Raw genomic sequence first — 24,567 nt, 5'->3', positions numbered from 1 at the left:
TCCTTCCTTTTTTTGTGATGTGTATTGCCCTTCCAAGTGTACCTTACTGTTAAGGCTGGTTATAGGTTAGGGCAGTTGCCATTTTTTGTGTAGTTGGCTAATATGGATGCAGGGACGCACTGGATGCCTTTGCTGTCATTTTGGTATACCTGGGCATCACATGCATCCCTGTACCTTTAAGGAGAGATGGGCTCCTCCAGGCATATCTGCCCTTAACCTATCCATTGATACACGTGTCCCTACTATGGAGGATCTGGAAATTTTAGTTAGGTCCACAGTATACAGAGGACCCTTGACATGGGACCGTGACTTACGCATGTATTTGCAAATGTGTGCAAACAAAACCCTCTGCTTTTAACACAAACTGTTAGACTGGGCCAAATTGGCTGTTTTGGAGGCCGGCTGGTAACTTGCGCCAAAGAAGCTTCTCTGAAGGAAATTTATCTATCAAAAGCTTGTTTTATTCTTTTAAAGTGTGAGTGCAATATGGAAAAAAAAATTCATATTAAAGGCTTTATACAGTATTATGCTATTAGGCTCTCCCCTTTTTTTTCTTTGCATCCACCATCCATCCATGAGTGAGAGTTTGCGGATTACCAGGGAAGGATTGCTGGGGGTCGTTTGAGAGGATGACATGTCCATCTGAGCTTACAATTGATTTTTTAAATGTGAGTGTAATAGTGAACATTAGTTCTTTTTTTTAGTTTATGCAGTTTTGCATGATTCGTTTGTTTTTTTTTTCTCTCTTTCATCCACTTGTGAAGCATTGTTCAGAAAAACACTGAAGAAATTTGGAGATTCGTTCAGTGTTATACAATTGTGGAGATCTCATCCCACCTCCAAAATGTGTCTGATTCCTAAAGCCATTACCCACTTAGTAATTACCTGATTGGGTGAGTGTGGGTGAATATTTGAATTACTACAGATGATTTGAACACGTTGGGAACTATATTCTTTTAGTAAGTTTTTTGAAACATGAGACTTTCTTTATTTGGGACTTATTTGGACTTTTGTTTCTTTTGTCTTCTTTCTTTTAATTGGTTTGCGCTGTTTTCATTGTTTGTTTGTACTTTGGCTGGTAACTGTTGCTGAGAAATCCTTTGTTTGTTTGCGATAATTATTGAACACTCTATCCAGAAAAAAAGGAAAAGTCTTTCACTTTGACACAGCTAAAAATAATTTCAAAATGACATTAAAGTGTTATTAAATCCTATTAATAAGGCCCAATTCACATCTGTGCATCACATGAATGGGTATTTTTTCACGCAACACGCATAGGACAATCTATTCACTTGAATGGGCTGCCCTACGCATTACAAACGAGCCAAAGAAGCATCTACACCTTGTTGGGCTTCACGAGTTTGCCACGTTCAAAAAATGTGCATCTGTTGGCCTCCCTTGAGGTGACATTAACAATGAATGGCACCACAAGTGTGAGACATATTTTTCACGTGTTGTGCACATGTGCATGGGGCCTAAAAGTAACTTCACATAGCCCCATTTACATTGATGTTTGTTTGCTAATGCATGTTGTGTTCATTTCCTTTCATTCAGCCCAGGATTGGTTTTTCCCGTAGAAACAGTCCTGTATACTATGCTACATACAGTTTATACAACACTTCCAGCAGGCACATATGTTAGTGAAAATAATAGTTTGGACTAGCTTAGTACAAATGAACTATTTTAAAGTGACAGAAAACTGGAATTTGGCTTTAACTACATGCCTCCCAGCCACTGTACATATACGGCGGCAGGGCGGTACTCGCAGGCAAAACCACATTTTAAAACGTGTGTTTTGTAAACAAATAGGGGGCGCGTGCGAGGCGCGCCGCCGCCGCCCTACCTGTCCCGCGGATCACCGCCGCAGATGTCAGTCGCCGGGTCACAGCCGCTCCTTAGCGGCTGTTTCCCGGCGATCGGCGGCAAACAGTGACAGAGAGCACAGCTGCAGTAGCTGTGCTGTCTGTCACTTCCCTGTCAGCTCGAGGATGAGCTGATCGAGAAAGAACAGTTTTTCTTTCTCGATCAGCCTTGTCCCGTCCAGTACACAACCCCGCCCCCTTGTAAAACACTCCCCTCACTCCTATAACCCTTCCCTGCAAAATAAAGTTAACCCCTTCCTCCCCAGTGCCATTAGTACAGTGTCAGTGTTTTTTTTTTTTTTGCACTGATCACTGTATTAGTGTTTTTGGGGATGTCAGTGACCCCAAGTCAGTACCCCCCAATGTCAGAATGTCCGCCGCAGTCCCGCCATAAGTCGCTGCCATAAGTCCCTGATCTACAAATAATATGCTCAGTGATAATAGTAAATGATAACCCTTTCCCCCAATTTGTGCATATAAATCAAAAAGTCCTTGATCAAATAACTCAAAAGTTTTTGAAAAAACAAATGTCCCTTTAAAAATCCAAAAATGTCCAAAATATCCAAAAAGTGATAATCTCCTCAATGTCTTGCAGAAACTTGATTTACCTCAAACGAAACAAAAATAAAAACCACATAGTGCATTATCCTTAATGTATACAAATCATATAAATCATCCAGTGATAATTCACCCAAGTGAAACAAAGGGTGTAAACAGCAAACATGTGCCAATACACTATATATAGTGAAAAAACGTGTAAGTGAATCACTCTTTTAGTGCTTAGGAAACACACCAAAAATCCACTTCTACTGAAGTAAGGAGTGAATACCCTTACCAATATTTAAATCACTTTTAAGCCTTAGATAACAATCCCCAAGTAGACTGTATGATGGGATGAGTTGTATTCGGCCAGTATCATCATATTTCACTTCCACCTCATACTTCAATGTGGATCCATCCACACTAGTTTCTCAGACCAGTCTCCACCATAACCGCCATCCAGATATCCATATATATAAAACAAATAATAGTATAATACCGCCACACACTCGAATCAAAAACTTTAATGGTGCTGCTTACAATATAGAAATCTTTCTCATCGCATGATATATATAAGAAAACCTTTTTGTCGTCAGTCCAGGAGAGTCCAAACCGCTTCTCACAGTTCCCTCTATGACCCTTTATGATTACGTCCAATGACGAAACGCGTCAGAGGGAAGTGACGTCATCCGCAAACGAGGAACCGGAAGTTGAGCGGCGGCCATCTTGGAGAGTGGAATAGAGACTGTGAGAAGGTTTTCTTATATATATCATGCGATGAGAAAGATTTCTATATTGTAAGCAGCACCATTAAAGTTTTTGATTCGAGTGTGTGGCGGTATTATACTATTATTTGTTTTATATATATGGATATCTGGATGGCGGTTATGGTGGAGACTGGTCTGAGAAACTAGTGTGGATGGATCCACATTGAAGTATGAGGTGGAAGTGAAATATGATGATACTGGCCGAATACAACTCATCCCATCATACAGTCTACTTGGGGATTGTTATCTAAGGCTTAAAAGTGATTTAAATATTGGTAAGGGTATTCACTCCTTACTTCAGTAGAAGTGGATTTTTGGTGTGTTTCCTAAGCACTAAAAGAGTGATTCACTTACACGTTTTTTCACTATATATAGTGTATTGGCACATGTTTGCTGTTTACACCCTTTGTTTCACTTGGGTGAATTATCACTGGATGATTTATATGATTTGTATACATTAAGGATAATGCACTATGTGGTTTTTATTTTTGTTTCGTTTGAGGTAAATCAAGTTTCTGCAAGACATTGAGGAGATTATCACTTTTTGGATATTTTGGACATTTTTGGATTTTTAAAGGGACATTTGTTTTTTCAAAAACTTTTGAGTTATTTGATCAAGGACTTTTTGATTTATATGCACAAATTGGGGGAAAGGGTTATCATTTACTATTATCACTGAGCATATTATTTGTATATTTTGTACACCCCGAAGGGTAGGGGTGAAGTGTGCTGATACGGGATTTTGGGTTTTAGAGTGATTTATTATTATTATTACATAAGTCCCTGATCGCCGCCATAATTCGCTGATCGCCACCATTATAGTATAAAAAAACCCCTAAAAATCCCAGTATCTTTCCTGCCATTTGTAAACGCTATAACTTTCACGTAAACCAATTAATTTACACGTATTGGGTTTTTTTTTTAGCAAAGACATGTCGCAGAATGGATTTTGGCAGAAATTTATGACTAAATTTGATTTTTGCATTTTTTTTTTTACTGGACATGTTTTATAGCAAAAAGTCCAAAATATTGTTTTTTTTTCCTCAAAATTGTCAGCCTTTTTTTTTATAACGCAAAAAATAAAAACCGCACAGGCGATCAAATACCACCGAAAGAAAGCTCAATTTGTGGGGAAAAAAAGAATGTAAATTTCATTTATGTGTCATATTGCATGACCGCGCAATTGTCCATTAAACTAGCGCAGCGCTGTATAGCAGAAAAATGGCGTAAATTGCAGTATCTATACCATAGTTTGTAGACGCTATAACTTCCACACAAAGCAATCAATATACACTTATTGGGATTTTTTTACCAAAAACATGTAGCAGAATACATTTTGGCCTAAATTTATAACCAACTTTGAGTTTACTATATATTTTTTATAGCTCAAAGTAAAAAATATTGTTTTTCTTCAAAATGTTTGGCCTTTTTTTGTTTATAGCGTGAAAAATAAAAAGCGCACAGGTGATCAAATTACACTGAAAGAAAGCTCTATTTGTGTGAAAAAAAGGACGTAAATTTCATTTGGGTGCAACATTGCATGACTGCGCAATTATCAGTTGAATTAGTGCAGCGCCGAGTAGCAAAAAGAGGCCTGGTCATTAAGGGGGTAAATCCTCTGGAGTTCAAGTGGTTAAATGGATACTGCTTTTTTTGCAACCACTTTAACTTGCTGCAAGTGCACAGTCTAGCACGTCAGTGTGCATCCAATGCATATCACTGTCAAACTGCCTTTGAGGGTAAATCCTCTGGAGCTCAAGTGGTTAAGGTCGCACTCCAGGTGGCAACAAAAAAAATCACCCCTCCATGCGCTACAAGGCTTAAAGGCTTGTAAAGGCTGGCCATACATTATACAATTTTCTTGAGAATTTTGCTTTAGGCCCCATGTACACAGGACACTTCTGAATGATGGAAACTGACTGCTGGAAAACGTAGGTTAAAAAACATGTTTAGCCGCGTTTGCATAACGTATTTATAAGCGTTTGGAAGCGTTTTTTAAAGATAAGCACAGGAGAGCCTCCCAAATGCACTGAAAAGTGGTAAATTATTAACTATTTCAGACTGTTTCAGAGAAATACAGAGAGTAGAAGCAGAGACAGAAGTATGTGTTGAGATAATTAGGTGTGAGTTGCTCATTATCATTTCTTTTAATTCCAAGGGTGGGAAAGGTGTCTGGTGGAGGGAGTCATTAAGGTCCCCTGGCAGGGGGTCATTCATTCCTTCATGAGGAATTCGAGGTGTGAATGGTCATTAACATATCTTTTGTTTCCAAGGATGGGAGAGGCCTGAGGTGTGAATTGGTCTTTACAATGTGTGACAAGCTTGGTAGGAACATCCTGTGTTCAGTGTTTTGTCCATTTGAATACCTTGAAAATGCTTTGCATGCATTTTTCATAATGATAAAAGGCTCTGGACAGCATTGGGAACTGGAAGAGTTAAAAAAAAACTCAAACGCAAACGTTTATAAATGCGATTTTCCACGTTTAGCCGTGTTTTGCCTTTGAAACGCTGAGAAAATCGACTGTTGAACGCAAGTTTTCTGCATTCAAAAAAAGACTGTAAACTCAAATACCTGTAAACGACTATAAACGAAGATGTGTACATGGAAACATAGGAAAACATTAGAGATCAGAGGCTGCTGAAAAAAACGCTGAACAGCTCCTAAACGTGAGTTTATCAGCTGCAGTGTACACGAGCCCTTAGATTTACCAAAAACCATATAATAGGAGGTCAAACCTAAATAACACTTTCAATTGTATCCAATTGAACTACATAGTTGAAGATAAATCTAAAGGAAATTGGGCAGAAATTGGACAGAAAATTGTATAGTGTATGGCCAGCTAAAGTCTAACAGTAAAGTGTAACACTTACCTTATTCCCTGCTTCGCAGGCTTCCACCCCCTTGTCAACACAGCTGCTACTCCAAATATGACATCCATGAACGTGCGTGTCCCCAAACCCTGAACTCACACTGTCTGCATTTGGGGACATGCACGGATGTCAGGGCAGCCACTGCATTCTAACTGACATTAATTAGACTGCCTGCCCATGGATGCATGGAACACCTATGCATCCCTGTGCAAGTAAAGATGGACCTTCATGGGCATTTGCTATAGTACGCCCCATGTGAATGAAGAGTAATAAAGCTAGGTGGGTGGCAGACTAGCTGAGTGGCTAGCACTTTGACAAGTTCACCAATGGCAGCCCCTGTAGTTCTCATTGGACAGGAGTATTATTCTCTAGGGGGTCAGCTGGTTTGCAGAATAGCCTCCAGCACAGTCATTGGACAGCTTTGTGCTTCCCAGAGTTGTTCTCTATAGCAGTATTTCTTAACCTGTTTTCAGTCTGGGCGGTCTTAAACAGTATTTTCAGTCTCAAAGCACCCAAGTTAAAGGCTTGGCTCACATTACTACTTGTTGGGGAATGCGCTCAACATTGCGATCCTGACTGGCACACAGGCACCTTTTACTAGATGCGCAGTGGTGTCATTAATTCTTAATGGTGTCCCCATGGGGTCAGGGACTTCTTTCCCTATGTTTCTGCAGGTAAAGCCGACTGAAATGGGCTGCCCTACACTCAGCACGCAGCCACGCCATGGGCTCACTCACATGTACGACTGTGGGGATGGTAAAACCACATGGTTGAGCCACATTTTTACCACCCTCAACTTCTCCTCCTTTAGCTGCAGTTGCAACAGCTAGTTACATACACATGCTGTGGATGTGGATGAAGGTATAACCCCCATCGAATGCTGCTGAGCTGCAACCACCCCGCAAGTGTGCATTGCACACGGTTACGGCACAGTGATGCTGCATTTAGGGGATAAACATATTACCTCTTCACTGCCTGTCAAATACTTCTGAAAAGTGATCTGAGAATGGATCACTTAAAGAGGAGCAGCAGTCCCTGCCACTATTACAAACAAGCCCCAAAAAGGCATACATACATGCACACACAAATACACATACAGTGAAGGAAATAAGTATTTGATCCCCTGCTGATTTTGAATGTTTGCCCACTCACAAAGATATGATCAGTCTAAAAATCGAATGGTAGGTGTATTGTAACACTGAGAGACAGAATACCAACACAAAATTCAAAAGAAATGCATGTCTAACAAATTACGCACTGATTTGCATGTTCATGAGGGAAATAAGTATTTGATCCCCTTCACAAAACATGACTTAGTACTTGGTGGCAAATCACTTGTTGGCAATCACAGAGGTCAGACGTTTCCTGTAGCTGGCCACCAGGTTTGCACACATCTCAGGAGGGATTTTGGCCCACTCCTCTTGGCAGATCCTCCCTAAGTCTTTAAGGTTTGGTGGCTGACGTTTGGCAACTCAAACTTTCAGCTCCCTCCACAGATTTTCAATTGGATTAAGGTCTGGAGACTGGCTAGGCCACTCCAGGACCTTAATGTGCTTCTTCTTGAGCCACTCCTTTGTTGCCTTGGCCGTGTGTTTTGGGTAATTTGCATGCTGGAACACCCATCCACGACCCATTTTCAATGCCCTGGCTGAGGGAAGAAAGTTCTCACCCAAGATTTGACGGTACATTCCCCCATCCATCGTCCCTTTGATGCGGTGCAGTTGTCCTGTCCCCTTAGCAGGAAAACACACCCAAAGCAGAATGTTTCCACCACGTTTGACAGTTGGGATGGTGTTCTTGTGGTCATAGGCAGCATTCCTCCTCCTCCAAACACGGCAAGTTGAGTTGATGCCAAAGAGCTCGATTTTGGTCTCATCTGACCACAACACTTTCAACCAGTTTTCCTCTGCATCATTCAGATGTTCAGTGGCAAACTTCAGATGGGCCTGGACATGTGCTTTCTTGGGCAAAGAGACCTTGTGGGCACTGCAGGATTTCAATTCTTGTCGGCGTAGTGTGATATCAATTGTTTTCTTGGTGACTGTGATCCCAGCTGCCTGGAGATCATTGACAAGATCCTCACATGTAGTTCTGGGATGATTCCTCACTGTTCTCATGATCATTGACACTCCACGAGGTGAGATCTTGCATGGTGCACCAGACCTAGGGAGACTGACAGTTGTTTTGTGTTTCTTCCATTTGCGAATGATTGCACCAACTGTTGTCACCTTCTCACCAAGCTGCTTTGCTATAGTTTGGTAGCCCAGTCCAGCCTTTTGAAGGTCTACAAGCTTGTCCCTGACATCCTTGGACAGCTCTTTGGTCTTTGCCATGGTGGAGTTTGGAATCTGATTGTTTGATTGCTCCTGTAGACAGGTGTCTTTTATACAGGTAACAAAATGAGATTAGCAGCACTCCCTTTAAGAGACTGCTTCTAATCTCAGCTTGTTACCTGTATGAAAGACACCTGGTAGCCAGAAATCCTGCTGAATGATAGGGGATCAAATACTTATTTCCCTCATGAACATGCAAATCAGTGCATAATTTGTTAGACATGCATTTCTTTTGAATTTTTTGTTGGTATTCTGTCTCAGTGTTACAATACACCTACCATTCGATTTTTAGACTGATCATTTCTTTGTGAGTGGGCAAACATTCAAAATCAGCAGGGGATCAAATACTTATTTCCTTCACTGTACATACATACACGCAGAGAGCTGTTTTAATAACTGCAGTATTGTACCTACACTTGCATCGGGTACTGCACTTCCAGTTACTGCCCTGCAGGGGAAGTAGACAGCTGAGGAATCATGAAGCAACCTCCCCCTTCCACTGCTTTCACATCAATGTCCTTCTGTACCGATGTTCGGAGGAGGAGTAGGATCTCAGTCCGATCTGACAGCCTTTCCCAACCAGGGTGCTGTGGCACCCCTGATGACCTCAGATGGCACCCCAGCTGAGAAAGGCTGCTCTATGAATCACCAAAATAAAATGTATATACCAGTGTTATATCAACTCTATACTTAAGGGTGCTTTTAGGGCACCAAAAGTCCTACGTGATGCAGCTTTGGTGCGCTTTCAGAAAATGCACTACAAAAATTATAAGTCTATGGGAAAGTACAGGTAACACACATGAAAACAACCAATATACTGCACTGCACTGCGGCCTTATTGCAGAGTGGTCATGTACAATCACCCTAACATAATAAGTGTCAGAAATGTAAAGTACAATATTATATCTCATCAAAAAACATAAAGGAATCACTGTAAAAAAAAGAAAAAAGAAACCTTTCTCTGAACAGTCTGTGTTCAACCGCACCACTGTAGTTCCACCTTCATGTGTGATAACTAGATGAAAGGTTTACTGGATTCCCATGATATAACATCATTCATCTCAGATGAATATGGCCAGCAGGACATCCGAATTGTCAGGGCTTAATATTACCGTATACACAGAGCTCCACACCGTCTCCCATTCCTCGCTTCAATTCCCGGCAGTTTTCTTTTTTTTCAAGGGATTTCATATTTTTTTCACTTTCTCTTACTGATTTTGTATACTTTGATAATTTTTTTTACTGATTTTAGATATTTTCCCCATTTTTCATTGATTTTTTTTTTTTTATCTGCGTTCATTTTTTTTTTACTTTTTTGTGAATTTCCTATATTTTTTTCACTTTTATTTTCGTTTTTTGTCAGTTTTTCCACTGATTTTGTATCGCTTTTTTCACTGATTATGAATAATTTTTTCACTGATTTTGTATATTTTCTTTTTTCACTCATTTTATATTTTTCAGTGGAGTTTTTTTGTATTTTTTTCTTTTCTCTGACTTTGTAGATTTTTTTCCAGTTTTTTTTTTATATTTCTTCACTGATTTCAAAAAACATTTTTCACTTTTATATATTTTTTTTTAACTTTTTTCACTGATTTTCTCACTTTACTGATTTTGTATAATTTCTGTTTTTCTTCGATTATTATTATACAGGATTTATATAGCGGCAACAGTTTGCTCAGCACTTTACAATATAACGATATAATTTCGTATAATTTTTTTTTACTGATTTTCTACATTTTTTCAGATTCTTATCACTTTTTTTTCACCAATTTAGATTTTCACTTTCTTCACAGATTTTGGTTCAGTGATTTGATGTTTTCACTTTTTTTCCCATTGATTTTATAATTTCTCTTTTTTTCCCTGATTTAAAATAATTTTTTTCCCCATGGGTTTCATGTATTTGCACTGATTTTTTTTTTTTACTCGTTTTCACTGACTTCAAATATTTCTTCACTAATTTCATATATTTTTCACATTGTTTATGTGTGTTCCATAAACCTTCATTTATTCGTTCTCCATGTTGCACATTCCTACCCAGGTACACAAGTATCCGAGTAGTCACCAACTCTTCATATACTCTGCGGAATACTCGCTCTGTTCCCTGGGCTCAGCATCATGTGAGCTCAGTTTACACTCCAGCAAGACTAAGAACTCCCGCGCATGCGCAACGGCCATAGAAGCCGCATATTTCCCAGTATGCACAGTGCCTCATGTCCCACGAGCCGGCAGAGACTACATCTCCCAGAAGCCACTGCGAGGACGTGCGCAGTGCTCGCTGAGGGCGGGGCTACGTGTCAGTGTCGGGCTCCTGCTGCCCCCAGCACAGCTCGCTCCGCTGGCTCTGGGACAACATGGCGCTGAAAAGGATTCAGAAGGTGAGACGAGCAGGAGCCACCCGACCGCAGCGGGCCCGGGATCTCATCCCGCACGGAGGGATCCCGGACCGCTTCCTTCGCCCAGGAGAGCTCCGTCATTGGGCGGAGGGAGATCAGGAACAGCGATGCGCTGGCAAGGTGCCGGGGGGGTGGGGGGAGCGTGAGGGGCCGAATCACACGGGGGCTCCCGGTGGAGCCAAGGACGGCGCGGAGCCGCTTGCCAGATACTGATCCAAGAGGCGACGACTCTGCGCGTGCGCTCCCGCTGTCACCTAGGCCTCGCCCCCCGAGAGAACGAGATCCGCGCATGCGCAGTGGTGCAGAACGGGCCCAGAGGCTGTTAGGGCGCAAGCGCCGGGAGAGTGACTGAGGCGCTTTTGAAGTGCGCGTGCGCCGACAGTGACAGCTGCTCTCACACCTCCCCCTCCCCTTTCTCTCTGGAACCATTTGCCAAATAGTGATCGTTAGGCCAGCTGCTGGGGACAGACCTTACATGGGAAGAGGGGACAGCAGGGGTGAGGGAGCCCGGGGAGGACTGCTCACACCACACACTGCTGGGGACAGAGCTACACCTTCCAGTGGAGGATTGCCATAGACAGCAGTGTTACCAGGGCTCTTCCTCTGCAAGAAATATATACATTGCAGACATGGAGAGCGGAGATTGTGCTGGGATATTGTACCAGTCATATACATAGGTGTATTAATGACAAAAGCCCCTGCGTATGGGTGTGGGAGACGAAACAGAGAGAATCAGTGGAACCCAGATATATATGAAAATTCCAACGGGTAGGCCAAGCCTTGCTGCTCTCGTGTACGACTAGGGAAGTCCAGAGCCAACTGCGGAGAAGATAAAACAAGAGCGCACCGGGCTGGCGTATTATCCCAGATACAAGTTTATTAAGAAATTGATAAGATTATACTCACAAACGAGTGAAGACACAATCGCATAGCAAGTCAGTCACTTCCGCTGCAAGAATTATTAATGTGGAGGTAGGGAATTTTATGAGGGTATGGGGGAGGGGGTTTTAATGTGCAAAATTCTGTATAATGTTGGTGCCAAGATGTTCTATAAAACTAGGCAGCCATTGTTCAGTATATGGGCACACCGTGTGCTACTTGTACAGCTATTCAACGTATTTGACTAATACAGAATGTCTATATGTGGGCAGCCTGCTCACTAGAATCACAGGCCATGGAGATCTTCTTACTTGACCTGTGGACCCACTCACTAGAACCACGGAGTATTGGTGCTCTGCTCCCCAGAACCGTGGGCCACTCCACTAGATCCATGGAACATGGGAGATTTGCTCCCCAGAACCATGGGCCACTTCACTAGAGCCATGGAGCATGGGAGATCTGCTCCCCAGAATCATGTGTCACTCCACTAGAACCATGGAGCATGGGAGATCTGCTCCCCAGAACCATGTGTCCACTAGAACCATGGAGCATGGGAGATCTGCTCCCCAGAACCATGTGTCACTCCACTAAAAACCATGGAGCATGGGAGATCTGCTCCCCAGAACCATGTGTCACTCCACTAGAACCATGGAGCATGGGAGATCTGCTCCCCAGAACCATGTGTCACTCCACTAGAACCATGGAGCATGGGAGATCTGCTCCCCAGAACCATGTGTCACTCCACTAGAACCATGGAGCATGGGAGATCTGCTCCCCAGAACCATGTGTCACTCCACTAGAACCATGGAGCATGGGAGATCTGCTCCCCAGAACCATGGGCCACTCACCTAGAACCATGGAAGATCTGCCACCCAGAACCGTGGGCCACTCCACTAGAACTTTGGAAGATCTGCCACCCAGAACCGTGGGCCACTCCACTAGAACCATGTAAGATCTGCCACCCAGAACCGTGGGCCACTCCACTAGAACCATGTAAGATCTGCCACCCAGAACCGTGGGCCACTCCACTAGAACCATGTAAGATCTGCCACCCAGAACTGTGGGCCACTCCACTAGAACCATGGAAGATCTGCCACCCAGAACCGTGGGCAACTCCACTAGAACCATGGAAGATCTGCCACCCAGAACCGTGGGCCACTCCACTAGAACCATGGAAGATCTGCCACCCAGAACCGTGGGCCACTCCACTAGAACCATGGAAGATCTCCCACACAGAACCGTTGGCCACTCCACTAGAACCATGGAAGATCTGCCACCCAGAACCGTGGGCCACTCCACTAGAACTTTGGAAGATCTGCCACCCAGAACCGTGGGCCACTCCACTAGAACTTTGGAAGATCTGCCACCCAGAACCGTGGGCCACTCCACTAGAACTTTGGAAGATCTGCCACCCAGAACCGTGGGCCACTTTACTAGAACCATGGAAGATCTGCCACCCAGAACCGTGGGCCACTTTACTAGAACCATGGAAGATCTGCCACCCAGAACCGTGGGCCACTTTACTAGAACCATGGAAGATCTGCCACCCAGAACCGTGGGCCACTCCACTAGAACCATGGAAGATCTGCCACCCAGAACCGTGGGCCACTCCACTAGAACCATGGAAGATCTGCCACCCAGAACCGTGGGCCACTCCACTAGAACCATGGAAGATCTGCCACCCAGAACCATGGGATTTCTGCTCCCCAGAACCATGGCCCACTCCACTAGAACCATGGTAAATCTGTTCCCTAGAACCATGGAGTATGAGAGATCTGCTCCCCAGAACCATGGGTCGCTCCAGTAGCACCATAAAGCATGGGAGACATGCACCCCAGAACCATGGAACATACACTAGAACCATGGAGCAAGGAATATCTGTTCACTAGAACCATGGAACATGGAAGATCAGGGTATGGGCGAGGGGGTTTTAAAGTGTGAAATCCTGTATAATATTGGCACCAAGATGGTGTCTTCTAAAATTTTGGCAGCTATTATTTTGTATATAGACACATAGGGGTTTATTTACTAAAGCTGGAGAGTAAAAAATCAGACTCCCTTCTGCATAGAAACCAATCGGCTTCCAGGTTTCATTGCCAAAGCTTCATTGAACAAGCTGAGGTTAGAAGCTGATTGGTTTCTATGCAGAAGGGAGTCTGATTTTTGACTCTCCAGCTTTAGTAAATAAACCCCATAGTGTGATTGTTGTAAAGCTGTTTAGCTTATGTGACTATAACAGGTTGTCTATACATTGGCAGCCTGCTCACTAGAACCACAGGCCATGGGCCCCTCACTAGAACCATGGAGCATAAGTGATCTACTCCCTAGAGCCATGGACCACTCACTAGAACCATGGAGTGTGTGAGATCCACTCAATAGACCCATTAACCCGCTTCCCAGAACCATGGAACATGGTAGTTTTGCTTCGTACAACTATGGTCCACTTACTAGAACCATGGAGCATGGGAGATCTGCTCCCCAGCACCATGGATCACTCACTAGAACCATGGAGCATGGGAGATCCACTTACTAGAATCAAGGAGCATGGGGAAATGTTCTCACTAAAATCATGGTCCTAGTAAGTTGATCTCCCATGCAACGTAGGAGATCTGCTCATTAGAACCATGAACGGAAGATCCACTTACTAAAACCATAAAGCATAGGGGAACTGCTCACTAGAACTATGAGCCACTCACCAAAACCATGGACAGTGGGAGAGCTGCTCATCTTCATTGAGATTATACACCACCTACGGGGATTTTTGCACCTGGCTCAGCCAATTTGTGGCAGAGGGCCTGTTGCCTTATTAGAGATAAGGGAGTGAGGACCAGTTGGCTACAGAGATTTCTGGCATGTTGATGAGCAGCAGTCCTCCAACATTAGTACTCTTTGTTTGAGATCAATGCACATCAGCCTCAATACTAAGTGGTATGAATCCAGCTTGAGTCACGCAACCAATTGAAAACATGAGAGGCAATAGAAAAAAAACGCGTGGGTGATTTCAGCCAAATTAGTCGCATCAGAAGCATTTAATGCAGTATTTTTAGAATATTGATTCCAAAAGGCGGAAGTGGTTAATTCTAATTTGTAGCATAATCAAAGCAATTTAGTTTGCTTTTTTTTTGGGGGGGGGGGGGGGTTTGCCTCGAATATTATTTTTAACAGCACTGCAATACAAACTTCTCTATATGTTCTGCAGCAGGAAGTGGGATTGTACAAACCTTTGCCTTTTGCAAGTTTTGTGGGAAAAAAAAAAAAAAATTGGTAATAATCACTTACATAAAATCATACTTTTCATTGTACCTTTTTTTTTTTAAAAAAAAATTGTGCAAATGACTTACTAACACTGATTAGATCTGGAAAAGCAATGGGTTTCTTGGAAGCTTAAGCTGACTACAGCCACAGGTTGCAGGAAAAAAAGATCATTCAATTCCCCCATCAGTGTTGATGAGGGAATTATTAGTGTGATGAACAAAATGGTGATTGTTGCAATTTTTTATGTCACGCAGTATTTACAGTGTTTTTTCAAAAAGTGATTTAGAAAAAAATAATTTTAATGAATTAAAAAACAAAACACAATATATAACCCAATTTTTTTATTTTTTTTATAAAATTTGGAAGATGTTATGCAGAGTAAATAGATATCTAACATGTCATGCTTTAAAATTGCGCAGGCTTGTGGAAGGACGCCAAACTATAGTACTCCCGCTGGGAGAACACAGTTAGGGCTGAAACTACTAATTGATATTGATAATGAAAAAAGCCGCAAGCAATAATAGCATGTAAAAAATGACAGGCTGGTTGTATTCAAGTTGATGATCAATCAACTTGGGTACAATTCGCCTGCCCATACATGGTTCGAATCTCGTCCGGTCCCTGCTGAACCAGCCGAGATTCAAATCGTCTATGGCTGGCTGACACTAAATTATATCCTTATTCCTCAAAAAATAATCCATACACACCACTTAATGGCCCTGAAATCTATTTTGCATGAAATCATTTCTTACTTTGGTTTTTGTTTCCTTGTTCCATACCTGAATAGATTTTTTTTATTTTTTTTTTTTTAATTTGAAAACCAGAGTTTAGTTTCAGTTTAAGTAAAGAGAGCTCCTCACTACAGTTTCTGGCTCTGTTCTTGTCTATCATTCAGTCCTTCTATATTGGGTGTATCACCCATTTTATGTGGCACTCTTTATGATCTAAAATTTAAAAAAATGATTGGACTCTCCTGCAATTGCAGAGGAAGATGGGGAAGCAAGACTCCTAGGAATTGAAGTACCCAAATCTTGCCACTATAGTCTCTCAGACCATGGGTTGCAGGAAAGAAAATCCCTCGATTTCCCCCATCAACACTGACTGACAACACTGAACTGCCGGCAGAACCAATGATTACTGCTGATAGCTATAGCGGCCGGCAGTACACAATGATTACTGCTGACAGCTGTAGCAGCCAGTAGTAATCACATGCAAAAAATCCTTCAAGCTGGTTGTACTGAAGTTAATTTATGGATTGACTTTACTACAACCAATCTGTGTATAGATGGATCAAATCTCAGCCAGTCCCTGCTGAACCAGCCAAGATTAAATCCATCTATGGCTGGCTTAAGGGTGACAGTGCTACAACTGAAATGAGTAAATGTCCAGGAAAAGAAGTGCCTTTGCTTGCTTGTATGATTTAATTGAAAGCAGGACAAATACAACATTTTTTTTTTGTTCAGGAACGTTCAATAACATATCTGGATTAAGGTCTCTTCCACACACAGTTTAAAAGAATGACGCTTACACAGTAGTTGAGCATTTTTTGTTTTCCAATCTGTAAAAGCATTATGTAAGCCTAGATGTCCTTACATACATAGGCTTTTACAGGAATATTAGAGTAGCGTTTACAGGCAGGAAAAAAAAAAAATCACCAAAGGCGTGCTCTTGAGAGATTCCATTCAGCAGAAATATCATCTAAGCATGCTTAACCACTTGCCTACCAGGCACTTATACCCCCTTCCTTACCAGGCCAATTTTCAGCTTTCAGCGCTGTCGCACTTTGAATGACAATTGCGTGGTCATGCAACCTTGTACCCATATGAAATTTTTATCATTTTTTTTTCTCAGAAATAGAGCTTTCTTTTGGTGGTATTTACTTGCCACCGGGGGTTTTATTTTTTGCGATCTAAACAAAAAAATAGCAAAAAATTTGAAAAAAAGAAAGGTTATTTTGTTTCTATTATAAAATTTTGCAAACAGGTAATTTTTCTCCTTTACTGATGTGCGTTGATGAGGTGGCACTGATAGGCTGCACTGATAGTTAGCACTGCTGGGCACTGACTGGCAGCACTGCTGGGCTGCACTGATGGGCAGAGTTGGGTGGTACTGGTGGGCGGCGCTGCTGGACACTGGTGGGCGGCGCTGCTGGACACTGGTGGGCGGCGCTGCTGGGCACCAATCATCAGTGCCGATCCCTGCTCTGACAACTGCTGGTTCTCTGCAGTACTTTCCCCACGTTCTGACAACGTGAGAAAAGTGCAGCCAAGAACCAGCAATTGCATTTCCCTGTGATCAGCGTGTCAGTGGACACGGCTGATCACGTGGTAAAAAGCCAGTGTGATTGGCCTTTTACCACATCACGTGATCAGCTGTGTCCGACACAGCGATCACGGAGATCGCCGGGGGCGCACAGGAGAACACGTTCTGAGAGGATGTCATATGACGCCCCCCCAGAACTGGCTTGCCGCAATGTAGCCGTCATTCAGCTATCTGCGGTCGGCAACTGGTTAAACGCTGTGCAAGTAAATGCATTCCAGTGGGCAGAATACCTTAAAATTCAGGCTAGTAGGATGCATTTATGCTACAATGCTCATATGCACATGTGCAATACATGGCTTTTTCCTGCCAGCAGTACTGGCGTTCCAGGGCTCCCACCACTCATCTAAGCTGAATGATCTGTCCCTATTTTGGACGAACAATTAGCCCTGTTCATTCTTTCCTAATCGTAAAAGATCCCTCAGCTTTGGCTCTGTGTTACCTATTCTGGTGATGTCCTGTATGTGTACAAGCAGCCGAAGATGGATTACAGAGAGCTGCAGCTATGAGTGATCTTTTCCTAATCTGAATGAAAAAGCATCATTAATCTTTCATTCATGAATGTGAAAGATCACAAAGAGCTGTGGGGTTTATCTGCTGCACCTTGTAAACATCCAAAGCTCCACTGATGGATTACACAGTGCTGTGTAAGCATTCACTTTTATGAATGAAGGATCAGGCCGGTGCTGTGTATAACAGATCTGCGGCGCTGCCTGTTCATTAATAAAAATGAAAGGTCACTCAACCCTATGGGGCTGTGTGATCCATCGGCCGGTGCTTTGTATGCTTGCAAGCAACTGCAGATACACACATCTCCACAGGCTGCGTGATCTTTGAGAGTGGCAACACTAGTCTCCAGACCGGCGCCATTGGCAGAGATCAAAGCTGTCACTCACAGGCGTCTGTTTTTGCATGGTGACCGGACAGCAGGGGGAAAACTGTCCAACCATGATGTTTAGCAACTAAGGAGCGGATTTGAATTATGTACTTGGTCCCCTGAGTGAAAAATAAGAGACATTTTTGCCTTGAGACTTCATTAATGCGCTAACTCCATCTTTTGTACCATGTAATATTGTGAAAAGGGGCCACTTTGACACCCCCCTCCCATCTGCTTCCACCCTGCAGCAGCTGTCGCTTTTGAGATTAGCATAACTGTGCGGGTTCCCTCCTACAAAGCCTCATCATTCATTCACAGATCTGTGCGTGGATGAACTACATGTCCCATCTACCACCTTGGCAGATGGACTTGTAATTTTCAATGGAAAATGAGTGAGGTGATTGCTGCACTCGTAGTCCATTGGCAATTCATGTATAACTCTGCCCCAAATTACATCACCAATCTTGTCTCCAAATATTATTATTATTACATCGAGCTTATATAGCGCCAAAGGGTTTGCTCAGCGCTGTACAATAGAGGGGGGGGACAATACATGAAACAGTACAGCAACAACAAACAGCACACGAGGGGTTAGAGGGCCCTACTCTTTCGAGCTTACAATCTAGGAGGGAAAATATCACCCAAACCGTACTCTCCGCTCCTCGCATGACCGCCTACTCTGTAGCTTCCTTGTCTCCTCCTCCCATGCTCGTCTCCAGGACTTCTCCAGAGCCTCCCCCATCCTCTGGAACTCTCTACCCCAATTTATCAGACTATCGCCTTCTTTGCTCACTTTTAGGCGATCTCTGAAAACCTATCTCTTCAGGGAAGTCTATCCTGCCCTCAGCTAATAGAATCTTCTCTTCCTCCTACCAGTTCATCCCCCACAGTTATTACCTTTTGTACCACTAGCCCCTCCCTTTTAGATTGTAAGCTCCAAGGAGCAGGGCCCTCCTAACCCTCTTGTATTGAACTGTATTGTTTCTGTATTGTCTCCCATTATATTGTAAAGCACTGAGCAATGTGTTGGCGCTATATAAATCCTGTATAATAAGAATTCCTCCAGCTCTCAAAATGAAAGTTTGTATCTCAGTATGGACATAGAACTGGAGGAGGAGTCTGCAGGAACCTGGCATTGCACGTGCGATCCACTGATTGCAGGTAGAATGCTTTGCAGGCTACTGTGGTAAAAATTAATAAAAAGTACATACACACTTTTTTTCCTACAAAACAATGTGCATTTATTATTTTTTTTTAAGGAAATAAAAAAAGACCATGGTTGCCATCTCGTCCTGGGTTTCTGCACCTTGACATCAGTGACTATAGACTTTTGTGACAGTCCTAGTGATATTTGCTCTTTAAAACCTCTGATGCATGTCATGGTATTAAAATAAGAACATCAACTGATCTTAATATACACACACAACCTTTTATTGGATGATTATTCTGCAATATGATTTTTCTAAAATCAGATTGTCTTCTTTCATCTGCAGGAACTTATGGATTTGCAGAGGGACCCCCCAGCGCAGTGTTCCGCTGGTCCCGTGGGAGAGGACTGTACGTATTGCATCTTGTACATTACATTATACATTAGTAGTAAAATAGTTCTAATTACAAATATACACACCAAATATACAAGTAATGTTTATTATGTTTATATCATAACTATTTTATTATTGGCACTGGTGCCCCAGAGACTAGACCCAGCATTTCTCCTACACATATCACTCACCACTGTCCCTGCAATACAAATGATAGATTTCACAACTACAGGAGGTGGACAGAATAATGGAATCTTCTAACAGTATATTAAAATAAATGGTCTAGTAAAGAATTTAGCTCCACTTTGTCCTCAGAGCTGTTTCAGACCTTCTTGGAATGCTGTCAGACAAGTAGTGTACAGTGTGTTGTGGGATTCTGCTCCAGTCTTCAGAAAAAAAGCCTTCAGTTGTTTGAGAGGCAAAAGAGGTGGAAATCTTCTTTGCTTGTCTCCAGCACTCTTCATTAAAGGGTAACTCTGCTTTTGTTTGAAAAAAGAAATCGCAAATCCTAAAACATGATAGCATATACATCTGCTACACAAGTCATAATGTAATTGAATGTTATTGAAAATTACCTTTCATTTTCAATCTGCAGTGCTGTAATTTTCTGTAAAATTCAATGCAATGTGGCCACCTGGAGGTGTTCTGTACACAGTTGATGTACAGAACACACCCAGAAATGTAATTTCCTGCTTGTGTGGTTGGCTCGCTGATTTTCCCAGAAGTCAGCACTAAGATGCAAGTCAGATTTTAGGTGTCCTCTGCAACAAAAATGTCATTTTGGTGAGATACTCTCAAAGGGTTAATCACTTATAAAGGGATGCTGACACTGCAACTTTCCTGCTGTAAGTGCAACAGCTGATAACTCCCATTCAGATTCACCCTTACATTGACATAATCCCGTCATCATGTAAAACATTAATCCTTTTTCTTCAGAGTAGAAACACACAAGAATCTGCAATATAGTTTGTTATAATCCATGCAATGTACATAGATCACACAGAGAGGATTGTTTTATTTATTTTCTTTTTTATCCCCCCCAACAAAAGTAGAGTTACTCCTTAGGTTCACATCCGTGCAGGTGGTGCCGCTGCGGATCTGCACGAAAATCCATGCAGCCACACCATCCGCACAGAGAAATGCAGACCCGCAGGCGGGTGCCATTAGTTCTGATGGCACGCCGCCTGCACTGGAAAACGCAACCGTACTGGGAACCGAGGTTCCCGTGCGTGCTGCGTTTTCCAGAGAAGTGCAGGGACTTCTTCCATGCGTGGCACGGGAGTCCATTCAAATGAATGGGCTCTGGTGCAAAACGTGGCCCGCACAGCCGCACATATGTGAACCAGGGCTAATAGCCAGTGCTGTTTAGATCTAGTAACAGGGAGGATGTTGTGGAAGGAGTTTGTCTTCATCCAGGTCATCCTGAAACTGCTCTTGAATTTATTTAGGAGCATTTATGGGTATGTTCTCATTTTTAAATATGGGAACTTTATGGAGGAACTCTGTACGTACCGTGATGTGTATCCGATCCTGTTGTGTATTCAGTGGCCTTTATACATACAGGCAGAGAAATGACACTGGTGACATAGCTCTCCATGCCATGAACTCAAGCCAGATGTATAAAAAAATGTTTTTTTTATTTTTTTATAACTACTGCTTTTCATCTACTCTTCCACTCAACTCACTGAAATGTCTTGCAGTGACAGATGGACATACAGTTTGGGCATCAGCTATTTGGCTTCTTTGAAGTTGTTGGTGACGTCATGTGACCGATAACTCAAATTTCAAGTGCTAATTTTTCACACCTTTTTTATAGCTGACATACTGCTAACTGGCAGGCACTCTTGTATGACTAACCTTTGCAGCTGTGATGGTGATCAATTACTGTTCGGTTGAACTCCTTTTTCATTGAAGTGTTTCCTTTATTTTGTCCATCACTGTACACATAAATGGCAATTAAAAACCTTGCCGAGCAATTCTAAATGCTGCAAGTGTCTGATTTCTGTTTTTGACAATATTTTCCGTTAACATCGTTTACGTTATGCTGCTAGAACCAGTAAGTACACATCACTAAAATAGTTACGCCTATATATATATCTCACTAGCGGTAGGGCATCCTTTCGTCCATGAAATATCCCCCAAGTTGTGTCTCTCTGTATTTCAGTGTTTCACTGGCAGGCGACTATCATGGGCCCCGTAAGTATCTTGTACTGCGCTGTGTGCACCACTCCTCTGTTTGTGTGTGGACTAATATTTGTCACATCCTTTATCAGGGTGTTCAGCACTTCTGGAAACACTGGCAGCTGAAGTTTAGCATAATCCAATGAGCAGCATCAGGCAATATGTTCTGTGAGAACAGCCTAGATTCTCATAGCAAAGTTAACCCTTGTCTAGATGGGCAGGTTGTGTAGGGAGATGGGATTTTGTTTGGAAACTCATTAGGGTACGGGATTAGACACAAATAGAAAACACTGAAAGTCCCGTGACAAGTGCGGAGGAGGCAAATATCTGGTGAGGTTGAATAGTGTTCTAAATTGAGCGAGGAAGTGGGAATGCCCTTCTCTCTCATTGGCGGGACCCCTCCACCGCCTGTTTCCTAAACTAAGGGAGTGTACTGGCCACTAGAGTACAACGTTAAGGGGGTTTGCTCTGCAAATTGTTGCTTCAATAAAGAAACTTGTCCTTAGAGAAATACTGAGGCTGCTGCTGGCCTTCTTAAAATGCTAGTTTCTGAGCCGTCATGCTGGTCCTTTAACCACCCGAGTACCAGCCTGTCATACTCTGTCATTACCAGGTCATTTTTCACTTTACATTTCTCAGATAGTTTGACCATTACTCGATCATGCAACACTGTGCTCAAATTAATTTTTTAAAAATATTTTTTAAACCCTATTTAATAACCACCAGGTTTTCTTTTTTTTTTATATAAAGTTTAAAAAAAGCCAAATTGTTTGAAAATTACACCCGGTTTTCCTTACTTTGTGTTAAATCATTGCAAATATAAATGTCAGGACAGGAACCCCCCCAAAACGACCCTTTTTTGCTACAAGTTCAGAAACATGCTGGGGTTGAGGTTGCGGTGGAGTTCCACCTGGAAAAAAAATAATAAGTGAGCAGCTACAAAAACTGTTACAGATGACTATTAAAATACAGACACTTTTTTGCTACAAGTTCAGAAACATGCTGGTGTTGAGGTTGCGGTGAAGTTCCACCTGGAAAAAAATAAGTGAGCAGCTACAAAAACTGTTACAGATGACTATTAAAATACAGACACTTACCTGTCCCTCGGTCCAGCAATGTCCTCACCACTACTGGTTTCACCGGCCGTCTTCTCTCCCTGGCGCCGGCATCTTTAGTGTGGGCACCTGGCTGTGACAGCTTGCAGCTTCACAGCTGGGTGCCCACTATGCATGCGAGAGAAGTGCTGCACTTTGTGAATGGCCCCGTAGTCATCTGGGACCTGTTATGTGTCCCAGAAGACTACAGGGAGAGAGGAGGACAACTTCTGCTTCCAATCGCCTAGGGGATCGCAGTGGGAGCGGGTACCTGTCAAATTCGGGTACCCGCTCCCCAAAGGTACCAATCCTTAATGGGAAGCGGGGGACAAAGGCTTAAAGCGGAACTTCCCCTTTTGGGTGGAGCTCCACTTTAAAACCAAGAGCTTGGTAAGATCTCATTCACATGGGGCGTATCATAGCGTATGCTCATGCGAGGCTGTGTTTACCTGCACAGGGATGCATAGTTGTTTGTGCAGGCAGTCTCACTGAGGTCAGTTGGGACACAGTGGCTACACGGCACAACTGCTGCTTCCAATTTGACTTCCGTGTGGATGCGTGTCTCCAAACTCGCACTGTTTGTGTTCAGGGTCGTGCATACGCATGGATGTCAAATTGGCTGTGTCATTACAGCTACTGCGTCCAGAATGCCATCAGTGGGACTGTCTGCACTTGAATGCACAGAACACCTGTGCATCCCCATCCAGTTACACAGCCTTACACAGGTGTATGCTCTAGTTCACCCTGTGTGAAACATGGCCTAATGGCGCACTAGATACAGAACATTGGTATAATGTATAGATCATACACAGAGTGTTCCCCCCCCCCCCCATTCCGCTTCGCCCACAAGGCCACGTCATTCCCTTTTTGTGAATGCTGGCGGGCGCTCTTATAGTTGGTTGATTCTTCCTGTAATTCCTTAACTGCCTGCCCATACGAGGTTTGGGAGGACAGCTGTGCGGAGTAGAAAAATTATAAGCACATTTTCTTTTACCTTAAAGATGTGCATTTATCTTATTTTATTTTTTTTTTTCATAAAAGGTGAACCTGGCCATTAATTCTGGAAACGCAGGTAGAGAGCCATATGGACAACAAGAAATAAACATGACTAATTTTTCTTCCGTGTTCTGACACGAGGGAGATTTACTGGATACAAAGAAAAACAAACAGAGGGCGCACTGGCCTAGTGCATTATCGTAAAAAATGTATTGGAAGGATAAAGAGTAAGTATCGTACTCACAATAGGCAAACAGGTCAAAGGCACATCACACTAAACAGCGGTGTCCAATCCACATTGCATATAAGTCCAAGAAACCTATGGTGGCTCTGAGGAAGAGGTTGAGACCTCGAAACGCATTAGCCTGTTGGAAGACAAGGGTTCCATTTTTTTGGACTTCTATGCAATGTGGATTGGACACCGCTGTTTAGTGTGATGTGCCTTTGACCTGTTTGCCTATTGTGAGTACGATACTTACTTTTTATCCTTTCAATACATTTTTTAAGATCATGCACTAGGCCGGTGCGACCTCTATTTGTTTTTCTTTGTATCCAGTGACATTGGACTACCCTGGTCCGTTGAGGGTAGCAAAGAGTGCATTTTCCAGGATATCTGTGATGTTACCATAACCCTAGCCGAGTCCATCCCGAAGCACAGG

The 24,567-nt window shown here is 42.8% G+C and overlaps 1 protein-coding gene across 2 annotated transcripts in view; it reads left to right on the top strand.

The window, feature by feature from the left end:
• Window positions 1–10,616: 10,616 nt before the first annotated feature.
• UBE2D4 (ubiquitin conjugating enzyme E2 D4) overlaps window positions 10,617–24,567 on the top strand; it is a 31,332-nt gene continuing 17,381 nt past the window's right edge. Inside the window, exons 1-3 of one of the 2 annotated variants that reach the window (XM_089692464.1) lie at window positions 10,617–10,748; window positions 19,590–19,653; window positions 21,802–21,833. In XM_089692464.1, coding sequence (XP_089548590.1) covers window positions 10,725–10,748; window positions 19,590–19,653; window positions 21,802–21,833 — 120 coding nt within the window. In that variant the 5' untranslated portion in view covers window positions 10,617–10,724. Of the gene's footprint in view, window positions 10,749–11,306; window positions 11,739–19,589; window positions 19,654–21,801; window positions 21,834–24,567 lie in introns of those variants that run through there. The other variant, XM_089692465.1, reaches the window with a different exon arrangement.

Source organism: Staurois parvus, unplaced genomic scaffold (genome assembly GCF_062004578.1).
Source record: "Staurois parvus isolate SC_StPar_1 unplaced genomic scaffold, SC_StPar_1.0 ptg000586l, whole genome shotgun sequence".
In the NCBI taxonomy this organism is placed as follows: Eukaryota; Metazoa; Chordata; class Amphibia; order Anura; family Ranidae; genus Staurois; species Staurois parvus.
This window is presented reverse-complemented; position numbering and strand designations above follow the sequence as displayed.